The sequence below is a fragment of the Gavialis gangeticus genome, unplaced genomic scaffold (genome assembly GCF_001723915.1).
Source record: "Gavialis gangeticus isolate Ggan-Ray unplaced genomic scaffold, GavGan_comp1, whole genome shotgun sequence".
NCBI classification, from domain to species: Eukaryota; Metazoa; Chordata; order Crocodylia; family Gavialidae; genus Gavialis; species Gavialis gangeticus.
In genome coordinates, this window is record NW_017728994.1 from 25,765,064 (window position 1) to 25,778,806 (window position 13,743).

General features: G+C 47.4%; 1 protein-coding gene across 20 annotated transcripts in view; it reads left to right on the top strand.

Moving 5' to 3' along the window:
- The window catches only part of CAMK2G (calcium/calmodulin dependent protein kinase II gamma), a 221,727-nt gene that overhangs the window by 118,223 nt on the left and 89,761 nt on the right, over positions 1–13,743 (top strand). For all 20 annotated transcript variants that reach the window (XM_019502389.1, XM_019502390.1, XM_019502397.1 and 17 more), the window contains exons 4-6: positions 4,444–4,498; positions 4,901–4,966; positions 12,070–12,142. In XM_019502389.1, coding sequence (XP_019357934.1) covers positions 4,444–4,498; positions 4,901–4,966; positions 12,070–12,142 — 194 coding nt within the window. The remainder of the gene's footprint in view (positions 1–4,443; positions 4,499–4,900; positions 4,967–12,069; positions 12,143–13,743) is intronic.

Sequence of the window (13,743 nt, forward strand, 5' to 3'; positions counted from 1 at the left end):
TGGGGGGTGGGGGAGAAGGGTGGTGAACGGCTGGACGTGGAGTAGCAGTAGCACAGGGTGGTGGATGGCAGCAGTGGTACAGAGGGGTGCTGCTGCCCTTGTCCTGCTCCTGGGGGGCAGCAGTGGTGGGTGGTGGCGCTCTGTCCCCGCGTTTCCACTAGGGCCTTCCCAACTACCCCCAGGGGTACACATATCCTCGATTGGCAGCCCCTGTCGTATATGTCTTGGCAAACTGAGTCTCTATTTCCTTTCTCTTCTTGGGACAGAAATATTTTTCTTTGGAAGAAGGAGAATCGTTAACTACAAACCACATTTTTGTCCTGGTGGCTGCTTTTCATTTATCTCCACCATCTACACCTTTCGTATGAGCCATGGACCTCAAATTCCTCTTTGTTCCCTCTATAGTAACTTGTTTGTTGACACCTTTGTGTAGTGCTCTTTTGACATTGTCTGCTTCGGGCTCCACTTCACCTCAGCTGGAGTTTTCATTCTTATTTCTCACGCCTGATGTGACTACTGTTGCACCCTCTCTGAGGCCTCTTGTGACTCCAGTGTGTCGAGAATGCTCAGGCCTACGTTCTTGCATCAAAAAAGTGTCCCTGGGATACCACCATCTGCACACAACTAACTTTTTATTAACCGTTTTGTTTTGTCACCTTGTTCCTGTTTATGACAGCTGCCCATAGATTTGCTTTGTAGATCTTGTGGACCTCACTTTTGGTTTTACTCACCTCTGTCTCCCATGTGCCCACTGTTTCGTTGCTTTTGGCAGAGAGCTGCCCTCTCTGCAAATCTTTGCTCTTGGAGCCAGTTGTTTTGTTATCTAAGCAGTGCTCCTTATTTCTAATCTCTGTCCTTTTTCTCTTTGCTGTTATCACCATTGCTGTGTTTGACTCTGCAAAGCATTTATAATTTTAGTCTTTAAAAGTGGAAGTTTTTTTGCTAGAAAAGTAATTTGAGTTTGATTACTGAAAAATAAGGTGTGAAAATATGGACTTGTGCACACCAAGAACAGGAGTTTGGCTTGTTTATTTGTGGTGTTATATTGCTCAGATGCATTCATTAGTCCTGGGCTAGGAGCCTACTATATTAAGTGTGATATAAACAGATGATTCCTGCCTTTTCCCTCCCCCCCCACCACCCTACCCCAAAAAAATAAATAACTAAAGAGTAGAAAAAGAGAGAACAGATGAGTATAGGCAGACAAGGGAATAGAATCAGTTGCAGAAAATCTCCTTGTCACTTTGATCAGATCTGCCCACTTTCATAGCCATCTACTGTTCCTTTTCCCCTGGAAAGCAGTTAGAGGACTTAGCCCATGGATAGGACTTTTGGGGGGCATTACAACAAAGGAGAACTTTAAGAAGGTTAAAGAAGTAGCTTTGTCATCATTTCCCCTGCATGAGAGAAGTAGCATGGGCGAGAGCATACAAATGCTTGATTGAAAGTTTTAACAAGTCAGTGATTTGGAGGCTGGTGTCTTGGGCCAATTAGAGATGTGAATTTACCCTCTGGATACTAAATGAGAGAGGCTGTAAAGGACCTTGAAGGTGAGAAACAATTGGTGGTTTGGTGCAACAGGGGAAAAAGGAGCAGTAAATGGCTATGAAAGTGGGCAGATCTGAGCAAAGTGACAAGGAGATTTTCTGCAACAGCACTGAATGTTAATAGGACAGGAGTGGGCAAAATATGGCTCTCACGCCTGTTCTGGCCCATGGCAGGTCCCTTGGTCCCACCCAACCCAGGTGTGGGGTCCAGCCTGGGCTGTAGCATATGCAGCCAGTCCCGTCACCCCCAGGCATGCAGTGGTGCTGTGGCAGCCAGACTTACCTCCCAGGAGCCCTGGTGGCAGCTCCTTCCAGCTGCTGCTGCCAATCTCCACTGCCCACCAGGGATTTTGGACAAAATGGGCAGGTGGGATCTCCATGGAAACCCACCCATGGCTTTGCCCCTGGCCTCATGCTGTCACAGCCCTACAATCCAGATCCAAATCCTGATCATCTTCCTGGCCCCAGCCCTGCCCACATGCCCCACTCATGGATGCTGCTCCCTGCCTGCCTGTGACCCCATTCTTTTCACTTCGCTTCCTCTTGGCCTCTTGGGAAGTTTGGGTGAGCTATTGTGGGGAGGTGGGGGAGGCACTGATCTGGCCTATGACAGCTCACCAAAATTCCCTAAGTGGCCCTCAGGCCCAAATAATTGCCCACCCCTGTAGTAGGAGGGCATTTGTCAAAGTCAGTAGTTAATGGGAATGCTGGAATAACTGAGGCCTTGTCTGTTGCAAAGTTGTTCTGGCATTGCAATGTCAGCTAGATATGCGAAAAGATCACACCCTGTAGCTGTTACAGATCTGCCAGCAAAACCCACGGTGTGGATGCAGCCCTACCGGCAGCAACAGATTTTCTGCTGTTTGTGGGAGCTGATGTAACTCTGGCAGCAGAAAGTCTTGTTTTGGCAAGGCTGCATGTTTTGGTTCCCAAAAGGGGACCAGCTTCTTTACTTATAGGAGCAGCAACACTTTAGTATGTAGTACACTTCAGCCATGTGATGAGAGCTAGAGAAGTGTTTGCTGTATGCATGGATAGGAAAGATAGAACCTTAGGGTGCCTTTATGGATGCTCGGATGTGTTTGGGTTGGAACATGCTGGAGCAGACTCATTCGAATCTGTTGCAATGTTCAGACTCATTCGAGTCTGTGTGCTGTGGCATCTTGGTGTACCGTGGAGTCGCATCATAGGCGCATTTAACTTACGCAGATTCAACATACACGTATGCACTGGAGTGCCAGTTGTTTGGATTCAGCCTGCAGCTGCCCCCTGCAGCACTGTGCATGAGCCCTGCTGGGAAGCTCTGAGCGCTGGCTGGGCGGGAGTTTGGTGCAGGCTGCCCTGGGCAGGAGCAGCTGGATGGGGGAAGGAGCGGACTGTACCACTGGGCAAGCCCCCCCGGCTCCCCTCCACCCCCAGCCAGCTTCTGGGACCTAGCGTGCGTGCAGCCTGCAGCTGCCTCCCGCAGCACTGTGCACAGGGCCAAACAGCTACATTGGGAGCAGCCCTGCTGGGAAGCTGTGCATGCTGACCGGGCAGGAGTTTGGTGCAGACCAGCTGATTTTCAAGAGTAATTTTGACCATACGCGATTTTCGCCTTATGCGCTGACTCTAGAACCTAACCCCTGCGTAAGATGCAACTCCATTGTATTCAACGTCCCGCACTTCAAAATGGTGGCTGGGGAGCTTTAACTAAAGCTTGTTGCATGAGCTTAAGTTAGTGTCCCTGCTGCCATCATGATATGAAAGATGCTGAGTACACAAGATATTGCGACATTAATTGGAATGTGTATAGTCACCCTTAGAGATGGTATGCAGTCTGCAAGTGAGGAGTGAGTCAAAGATCATCCCTAAGTTATAGGCCTAATGACGGTGGCTTTCTTCAAATTGGTGAGCAAAACAGGCATTGAGGAGATGTGTGCGCAAAAATTGAATGCAGTGTTCAGTATGGAACAAGTTGACAGCTTGGGCATCCGTGAAACATCAGACAGGCTGAGGTTTAAGTTTTGCAGAACATGGGTCTGGAGCAGAGGGTGTCAATCCCTATATGGTATCCACATAGTGATGGCATTTGATGATTGTGGATGAGATAACCAAGCAATAGGAATGGAGGGAGAGAGAAGGGAACAAAACTAGAGGCCTGTGAAACCTCACAGAAAGCTGCAGGGAGAAGGGTAAGGAGGATTCCTGAAAGGAGTGATTTTAAAAAGAAGAACCTGGAAAACAAAGGAAGATCCAGTTCTAATTAGATAAGCACAACTGGCTATGTTGCAGTTAGCTAACACATCACAGAGGATGGAGATGGAATATTAGCTCTGAGATTTGGTCAAGAGCAAGTAGTTAGGTTTGGGTGAGAGCAGTTTGTGGGATGCAGTGGTAGATGCTGAGAGAGTATCTAGGATAAAATTAGAGCACAACAAATGTAAACAGCATGTTCACTGAGCTATGATGTATCTTTCCTTGGGGAGGAAAGGAAAAAGGAAAGTCTTGGTTAAGATTCAAGTGGAGTAATAGGTGGAGAGACTAAAGTATGTTTTACTGTGAAATGTGAGAGGCAGGGAAGGTTAAGGAGAACCATAAAGATGAGCTAGGAGTGGATGTAAGGAGACCAGAAGGTTGATTTGAGTTACAGAGGTCTGAAGAAGGTGTTAGGAATAAAGCAGATAAATATTTTTATGCTTTTTGATCTGATGCTGGAGGGGGACTGCATGAATGAGACTAATGTTAGAGATAAGGGCAAGAGCATAGGTTCTTAATGCCCAGGTGAGGAGAATGGTGGATTGCGGGGATGGAGTTGGAAAAAACTTTGGTTGTAGAATTCCAGAGCAAGTGGCTCAGAGTTGGTACATCCGCCATGTGCATTCTGAAGCCCCGTTTCTTGCTTGTGTTTCTGCAGTGCGGCTCCATGACAGTATTTCAGAAGAAGGTTTCCACTACCTCGTCTTTGATCTGTAAGTGCCTCTCTTTTTGGTTTTGATGCTTCAGTGCTAATGTAAACTACAGATTGTTAAATTGAGACTAAAATGCTTGAATTCCTCTTCTGTTCCCTCTGGGGATTTACACACTGGCCACAGTCACCTTGACAGTAATCTGTTGAGAGAGGTTCTCTTCTACAGCAGAGTTCTGGTCTCCTCTCTAGGGACAGTAGTGGCTGCTCAGAGGGTTCCAGAGTGCCTCTGTTGTAGGTAATCCCAAATGAAGCTGACTAAGGAGTGACTTCCAGGCAGACTCCTGGAAGAACTTGAACTGCAGCAGAGAGTAGTCTGTTGTCCCAGGAGCAAGTGTGTATCCCTGGGGCTTCCTAGCTGCACCTGAGTAGTCTCTCTAACTTACTTTGTTCTCTTATGCTTCAGGGTCACTGGTGGGGAACTATTTGAAGATATTGTAGCCAGAGAATACTACAGCGAAGCAGATGCCAGGTAAGATTTGCCTTTTTATGTACCAATCCTGGTGGGGAGTGCACTCGCTTTCCCCTTTATCTTGTGTTGTGAATAGCTGCTGTGTATGCATTTCATCCCCTACATGGAAAGCCTTTCTTCCCTTTTATTGCTAATGCAGATGTTTCTGAATTGTTATCACCACAAGCAGTGACATCAGTTTCTCACTCAATGAGGTCTGTCTCTTGCCCTTCTACAGATACTGCTTTGCATTTTGCTTTTGAAGCCTCACTGCCTCATGTTTGATGCTTCTGGGGTGGGAGGTGCAGGGTGACTTTGGAGGGGTAAAGTCTGAGTGGAAGAATTAACATGTCATGTGGATGCATTAAGGGATTGGAGTCCTGGATTCCAAGGCTCTTATCCCAGCTCTATGAACAATTTATTTGTCTTGGGAAAATGTACTTATTTTGTTTGCCTAGGTGGATAAAAATAAACAATTTAAAAAATAAATAAAAATCAGATTTTATTTAAAACTGATTTAAAACCCAAAATATGTTTATTTAAAGATGCTTTTTAAAAAATAAACCTGTACAAAAGGTAGTTTTAATTGCGTTATGTTAAAGCTGAAAGATATATCATCATGGTATAGGGATTAGAACAGAGGCTTTTCCGTAGACTAGTATAAATTAAAGAAAACCATTCTTCCCAATGGGACTCAGTGCTTAGTCTAGAAGATCCCATTAAGTATGTCTATGATGCTTTCTTTGTTTTCAAACTGTGTATTTGTCTCTCCAGAGATAACATCCTTGTTAACAGCGATATATGAAGATGAGAGATAACAGACCTGCTTACCTACCAATCAGCCCTATTGTCTCTCTGCAAGATGCATGCACACAGTCAAGCCCTTACCCCCCTCTAAAAGTGCAAAGTTTTAAGGAGTTAAATGAACAGAAGATTGTTGGGAGTGGAGTAGATCTGGGCAAGGAAGAGGAGTCTGGAGATAAATGCAAGGAGGCAGGGGTAGTAGAAACAAAAGAGAAATATTTTGAGCAGAATTTTGTTGAAATTGCAAATACTTCCATTACAACCACTTTGCAGCAGCTGCTCTGAAGAAAGCAAACTAACTGTCCTACAAAATGTGTGCTAGAACTCAGAAGTGGACTGTTTTGAGTGATATATTGAGAACTGGCCTAATCTGATGACAATTTGTGAACAAAATAGATGGAATTGTCATAGCCAAAGTTTTCAACATTGGGCTAAAGAGAAGTGTAGAATGTATGCTGGCTATTAGGCCTGTGTGAAGCAGCAAGTATTCTCTTTGGATTTGGATTCAGTCGATTCAGAGGGACAGTGATTTGATTCAGGGGAGGGCTGGGGTTGGGCTGCGGGCGCAGCAGCGCTGGGAGTGGGGGCTATGCCCTGCTTCTACTTGCCCAGCCAGGGCAGGGAGGGTTGCAATGCAGGCACGGCATGCTCCGGACAGAAGGAGGCAAGCCCTCTCTCCCAGCGTTGCCGCACCTGCAGTCCCATATTCCCCCACCCCCACTCCCAGTGTTGCTGTGCCCACATCCTGCCACCCCCCCTGTCTGGACAAACGGCAGCAGCACCCATGCCCTGCCACCTTGGCTGGGCAAATGGCAGGCTGTGCCCTGCTGTTGCTTGCCCCCTTCCACCCAGAGTTATCTGTGCCTGCATCGCACCCTGCCCCAGCTGGGCAAGCGGCAGCAGGCATAGCCCCCACTGCCCCAGCTAGGCAGCTTGTCCCAGCCCCAAACTCTCCCTTGCTATGGAGGTGTTGATCTTCCCCTCTGCCCACCACAACAGATTTCCCAGCTGGAGGCAGCAATGCCCAGCATGGTGAGGACTGCTGCCTGTTTATAGCTGAATCTCCAAATCGGGCTGAATCTCCTCCAAATCAAATCTGCTACAGAAGCCTCACACAGCCCTACTGGCTATCCTGAAGCCTATTTCTGTTACCTTGAATAAAGGTTATATTAAACAACAACAATCCACTTGTTGTAGAAAACAGTGATTAAATCAAGGATTTCTGACCACTGATATCCACTCTGTTTGCCTCAGTTTTGCCAGGCATAAAGGGAGGACTAAAGCACTTAAAGATGTCCAGCGAACTGTTGTAATGAAGTGCAGGACACTGAAGTAGAGCATTACATATCAACAGTAAACAGGCTATTGAAAGAAGAGGGGTAGGCTTGTATGCCCACCCTTCTAAGACAGTATTGGGCTCCTTACTTACTATTCTGATCATTCTTTAATTCATAGATTGTTAGGGGCTGGAAGGGACCTTGCAGAACATTGGGTCCAGCCCCCCCACCCTAGGCAGGAAGACAACTGGGGTTAGGTGACCCCAACGAGGTGACTTTCTAGTCTCTTCTTAAAAACCTCCAGGGTAGGCGATTGCACCACCTCTTGAGGGAGTTTATTTCACAGTCTGGACATCCTGACTGTGAAGGAGTTTTTCCTGGTATTAAGCCTGAAGCAGCCTTCTAGGAGTTTTTATCCATTGGTCCTTGTCTTCCCTGGGGGTGCCCTAGTGAACAGTTGTTCACCGAGCTCCTGATGCTCTCCTCTGATAGAGTGGCAAGCTACTACAAAGCCCCATCTCAACCTTCTCTTCTTTGGGCTAAAGAGGCCCAAGTCCCTCAGCCTTTCCTCATATGGCTTGCCTTGCAAGTCCCTGATCATACAGGTGGCTCTTTTCTGGACCTTCTCAAGTTTTTCCACAGCTTTATTGAAGTGCGGTGCCCACAACTGGACTCAGTACTCCAACTGCAGTCTCTCCAGTGCTGAGTACAGCAGAAGTATTACTTTTACATGAAATGCATCGGTTGATGCATGCCAATGTGTTGTTTGCCGTGCTGACCACCACCTCACGCTGACAGCTCATATTCATGCAATGGTCAGTCATTACCCCTAGGTCCCTTTTGGCTGTGGTGCAAGTCAAGCTGTCACCACCGAGCCTGTATGTATGTTGAGGGTTGTTTGCCCCCAGATGGATCACCTTACACTTGGAAATGTTAAATTTCATCTGGTTCCTGTCTGCCCAAGTCTCAAGCCTGTCCAGGTCCACCTGTATCTGCAGTCTATCTTCTGACATGACCACACTGCCCCATAACTTGGTGTCATCTAACTTGGCCAATGAGCTTTTCACTCCCCCATCCAAGTCATTGATAAAGGTGTTGAAAAGCATTGGTCCAAGCACAGACCCCTGAGGGACACCACTGGCCACTTCATGCCAGGATGACGTGGATCCATTCGTGAGAACTCTCTGGGTCCTACCCTGCAGCCAGGTTCCCAGCCACTGAACCGTCGAGCAGCTGAGCCCACAATCTTCCAGTTTTCCCACAAGGATATCATGGGATACTAGATCAAAAGCCTTTTGGAAGTCCAGGTATATAATGTCTACTACATCTCCAGTGTCCAGGTGGTGAGAGACCTGGTCATAGAAGGAGATGAGATTGGTAAGACAAGGCCTACCCAGGACAAAGCCATGCTGGCTGTCGTTCAGAATCTTCACTTCCATGAGCGTATCACACACACATTCTTTAATGAGCTTTTCCAGGATTTTCCCTGGGATGGAAGTTAGGCTGACTGGCCTATAGTTGCCAGAGTCCTCCCTCTTCCCCTTCTTGAAGATGGGCAAAAATGTTGGCCCTCTTCCAATCCTCAGGGATTTCCCCTGTGCACCAGGAATTTTGAAAGAGCTTTGCCAGGGGTTCTGCAATGATCTCAGCCAGCTCCTTCAGCACTCTCAGATGGAGTCCATCTGGTCCCGCTGACCTATAAGTGTCTAGCTTTTCTGGTTGGTATTGCACCCACTCAGTGGAGACAGTCAGTCCTGGCATGCCCCCTATGAGTTTTATCTTGCTTGACTTTCCCCATGGTCAGGTGAAATACCGAAGCAAAATGGGCATTCAGGAGTTCAGTTTTTTTCCCCGAATGTCAGTTACCAGCTGTTCCGAGGTGTTAAGCAGGGGTCCCACATTTCCATTTGTTTTCCTTCTACTGCCTACATACCTAAAGAAGGATGACTTCTTGTCCTTGACTCCTGTAGCTAACCTAAACTCTGTCACTACCTTGACTTCCCTGATCATTTCCCTACAAGTGCCAGCCACTGTTGTATAGTCCTCTTTGAGGGCCATCCCTAGCTTCCTCTTTCTTTTTTAAAGAAGACTGCAATGGCCCTATTAAGCCAGAGGGTATCGTGGGATGGGGTCCCCAGGGATGGCCGTAATGCCCCTAGGGCTCTATGACCATGCCAGTCTTGCCCAACGGGCACCCTTTTCCTCGTCTGCCATGTCTTGCTGGTAATTATAATACAGGGAGGCTGCCCTTGAGTTTGTTCCTGGACATGTTCCTGATTGACCCCACTGAACCCTGTGGGTTCTTTAGACCCCCTTTTGGGTCCCATTCAACATGGTTGCCTCACGGGGCTAGATGTGTGGCTCCAAACCTGCCCCTTTACTACACCCCAAGCCTAACAGATGGTATTTACACGTCTCTCTCGGGCCTTGCTATTGCTGGGCTCTCCACAGCCCTGTCTCAGCGCCCACACTGGCATTGGGGCCTGCTCACTCCCTTTGCCACCACACCCCTGGCGCTAGGGCCTGCTCACTGTAGTGTGCCTCTCAATGAGGCCCCCGGTGGGGTTCTTGCCTGACTGCTAGGGCCCTCTCTCTCTAGGCAGTTTCTGCCCTTAAAGGAGCAGTTACCGTAGTGCCCTGAGATGGGGCTTGCCAGCTGCCTCTCCTCTTTGCAGGAATGGTTTTCTTTTGTGCTTCAAGGATTGTATTCTTGAGCAACAACCGCTTTTCGTACATGCCCTGTCTAGTAGATCAGCCATCCTGGCTGAGAACAGAGCCTTAACTCTACTTGTTGGTTTATATGAGCCAGTATCCCATGTTCTGATTGGTCAGGGTTTTGAGCTCTGTATACCTAATCTGTGTTTAGAGAGAGGGTATTTTACAAACAGAATTGCAGATGAACAGCTTCTCTTCAGTTCTGGCCCAATGGGAAAAGCAGATGCCTCTAAAGGTCAAGTTTCATGTCACTGTCCCAGCATGCACTCCATTCCTACCACTCACTTGAGTGAAAAAAGCCTGTGGAGAGTCAGGCAAGGTAAGACTAGTGGGGTGTTGCACCCTAGAGAGAGCCTTGTTGGCAGAGCTGACTTGGCTTCTGTTGGCATGGGTAGGTTATATGTGAGGTACATTCCTGTTCAGCACAGTCACTTCATATGAGAGAAGGGAGTGTGGCCCTGGCAGACTTCTCAAGGCTGTCCAGAGAGCATCTGGGTGCTCAGTTGTCTTCTCTGTGGCAAGGATCTATCAGTGAACCATTAGATGTCACACTTCTTTGGATATGCTGCAACAAGTAGCTGTGTAATGATGGAAAAAAATCTTGGGAGTTCTGTGGATCTCCAAGGGAGCTGGTGACAAAGTCCAGGAGCCCTGGGATATTTTTCATAACTGAGTAAATCTTGTAGACGTGGTGTCCCATTTAGCTGGGATGTGAAATAAGAACTTACTGGACTGCTGTCTTCTGCCCACAACCACCTCTGTTCCCTGATGAAACTAAAAAGTATATATTGCTAGGGAAGAGGAAGGTGGCAAATTGTGATTAGTTACGGGAATGAGTGAATGGGGAAGCTATTCTACTTTGTGTCTCTAGACAAACTCCTCTTGTCCTCCCTGAGGGTGCTTAGTGCCTCTGATTTCCAGCTGGGCAGGTCTAAGAGTGCCCACAAAGATCAGTGTATACTGATTGAATGCAGACTCCTCCCTTTCTATCTGCATGCTGAGCTGAATTCCAGAGCAGGCTGGGAAAGCGAGAGAAAGTGAGGTCAGTGCCAATCTGCCTCATTTGGCTCGCCTGGGACACCTCACGCTTTTGCCATTTTTGGCCAGAAAAATCTCTCTTGCTCAGAGTGTTCTGTTCTAATTATACTTTTTTGTTTTTGTTTTGTTTTGTTTTGTTTTGTTTTGGGAGTGGGGAGATATTCATGGACTTCAATCCTGCAGTTTGTGCTGCCAGATGTGGTGAGAGGAATGGGTAGGAGTGATGATGCATAATGCATTGCCCTAATTTCCAACATTTCTCCCAAAGAGGTCCCTCCCCCCAAATATTTTTCCCATTTAAAGTTCCTGAAATCCATAAAGAAACCATGGGTCCCTGGAGATTTTCAAAGAACTCCTTATCCCAGTGAGACTTGCTGTTCTGGCTTCTCTAGAGAGAATTGCCACAACACAAGCTTTCCCAGCTTCCTACAAGATGGTCTCTTACTGCCCTGGGAGTTGTTAAAATCCATGCTGCTTTCCACATCAAAGAGGCTTCCTCTGTCAGTATCTCTCGTACATAGATGCAATGTGTGCCTCAATCTGAAAGCTTGGGAGCCTATAGCAAAAGAACTAGTCTTCTCCAGAAATCTGAGCTGTGTGCATCTGTTTTCTGTGTACACCCTTTGTGGGTGTGACATTGTCCTGATTTGACAGGTGTAAATAATATGTTGTTCCTCTCCCAGTGCTGTCAGCACTGAGAGTGGCACATGCAACAGGTTTTCTGTGGGCAGGGGAGTTGTGTGCTATACTCAAGAGGAAGAATCTGCTTTTAAGATTGCTAACTCCCTAAGTGGAATCTGTACTTAAAAGGCGCCTGGCTAGTGGGAGTGTGTGTGCATATCGTATATATAAAGTGCTTGAGATGTTGCTCTGAAAGCTTTGTGAACTGGCAAGCACCCAGACTTTTCAACGTGTACTTGATGGGGGAGGCTGCTGTTTCATAAAAGCGTGTTCTTAGCTTGGGAGAAGTCTAGCTGAGTTTTTTGTCTTTGCTTGCCCAGCCCTATGCTGCTCATGGGTGCATATTCTCAGCTGAAGAAAGAACCGTGATACCTGTTGCCCAGCTGTGCAGACAAGGGTCAAGGAGAAGGTGGGAAGGACCCTCATAATCAACTCCATAATCAAGCTGAAATCCTATTGTTAAGAAACAGCTCTGGTAGTATTTGACAGCAGTAGCTGTCAGTGGGCAAGATGGAGGCAAGTCTTGGTGAAATTGGTCTGTAACCACTGCTCTCTTTTTTTCTGTCCCCTCTTTCCCCTCTTCCCCTTTATTTCCTTCTTGTCTTGCAGCCACTGTATTCACCAGATACTGGAGAGTGTGAATCACATTCATCAACATGATATTGTGCACAGGGACTTGAAGGTAACACTGTCTCCATGTCACTGGGACTGGGGAGATGGGCACTGTCCTTCCTGCTTCAGTGACACAGGCTAAGGGCTTTTTCACCTTATCTTGCCAGCTAGTGGGAAGCTGCACTTGTGCTGGGCTCAGAAGCTTGTGAAGCACCAGCATCAGGGAGTTCCTAAATGGCATGTTGAGCTCCAATAGAGCAGTTGCTCAGGGGCTCGCTTGAAGCACTGGCTGTCAGATGCAACAGGTAAAAGCGCAAGCAGGTCTAGGTGCAGGATAGGAAAGGAGGAAAACGAGCAATTGGGAGTCCTCATGGAGAGGCAATTTTCAGAGGGACTTGGGTGCTGGAATTCATTAGAAGGGAGAATGCTGTTTAGTCTAATTCCAGAGAGCTCTGTGAGGGCTGGTGGTACACTGATGTGCCAGGTTGAGTTTGCCTGCATACCAGTATGTAGGTGTATAGTCCTCACTTGAATTGCCAAACACATGCCGATAAACTAAGATGTTATATAACATGAGTTTCTCATACAGCTGCTTTTGTATCTGATCAATATAACGTTCAGGTTAAACAAAACAACATGACTGGCCTGATAAGCACTAGCCTAATGAGGCATCTGTTATGTAACAGCACATTTATGGTCCCTGTGTTGGCCTTTATTAAGCCACCTTCCCACACAGTGCCAGCCATGCTGAGTTGATTTGGTTCCAAAACTTTGCCCCAGGAGGTCTGCCCATCTAGCAATGTTCTGCATCTGAAATGCAAACGTAATAGCTGGAAACTCTTCAGTGCAAGGCACCACCCATTACTAGTGCTCCTCTGCTGCAGAAAGATGGTGGCCTCAGCAGAAACTTTCCTAAAAGTACCTTTCAAGGAATATAGTACATGCATGCTTCTTAGAAGTTCGGAAGCAATGCAGAAAACTGTTTCCTCAAGAGCCGGAGAGGTTACCTCCAAGTGACACTAATAACCAAAGCTAAGGGGACCCTGGCTGTTTTTGATGCATCAGGATGGCCCTGTAGTTCTCTGCTATAAATTTGCTTTCCAGTCACTGTTTTGGACTGAACAGAAATGCGTTCTTCTTTACTTTTCACATAGTATATTGGGGGTGCTTCTCTAAAGTCTCTCTGGTGGCAACATTCTCCCCACTGTGAGCCCTGTAGCCAATGACAGTGCCCCCACTGTGAGCCCTATAGTTGATAAAGCTCACAGGGGGCAGGGTTTTCCCTGCAGCTGACCACTGCGAGCCTTGCCAACTGCACGGTTTCATAGTTTCTAGGGTCGGAAGGAACCTGAACACATCATCAAGTGTCACCCACGGCCCTGGGCAGGAACGAGTGCTGGAATCATAATACCCCAGCCAGATACCTATCCAGCCTTCTCTTAAAGACCCCCAAGGTAGAGGAGAGCACCACCTCCCTTGGAGATGAGAAAACAGGCATGACAAGGAGGGTGTGTAGACAGGATCCTCTTTCTAGACTGTTCTGGAAGTCATGGGAGGACTTCATAGTAGTTTGGGGTCAGAAGGGACCTGAACAGATCATCTAGTCTGACACCCCCCCCCCCGCCACTGGTAGGAGCACACGCTGGGATCACATGACCCCAGACAGGTGTT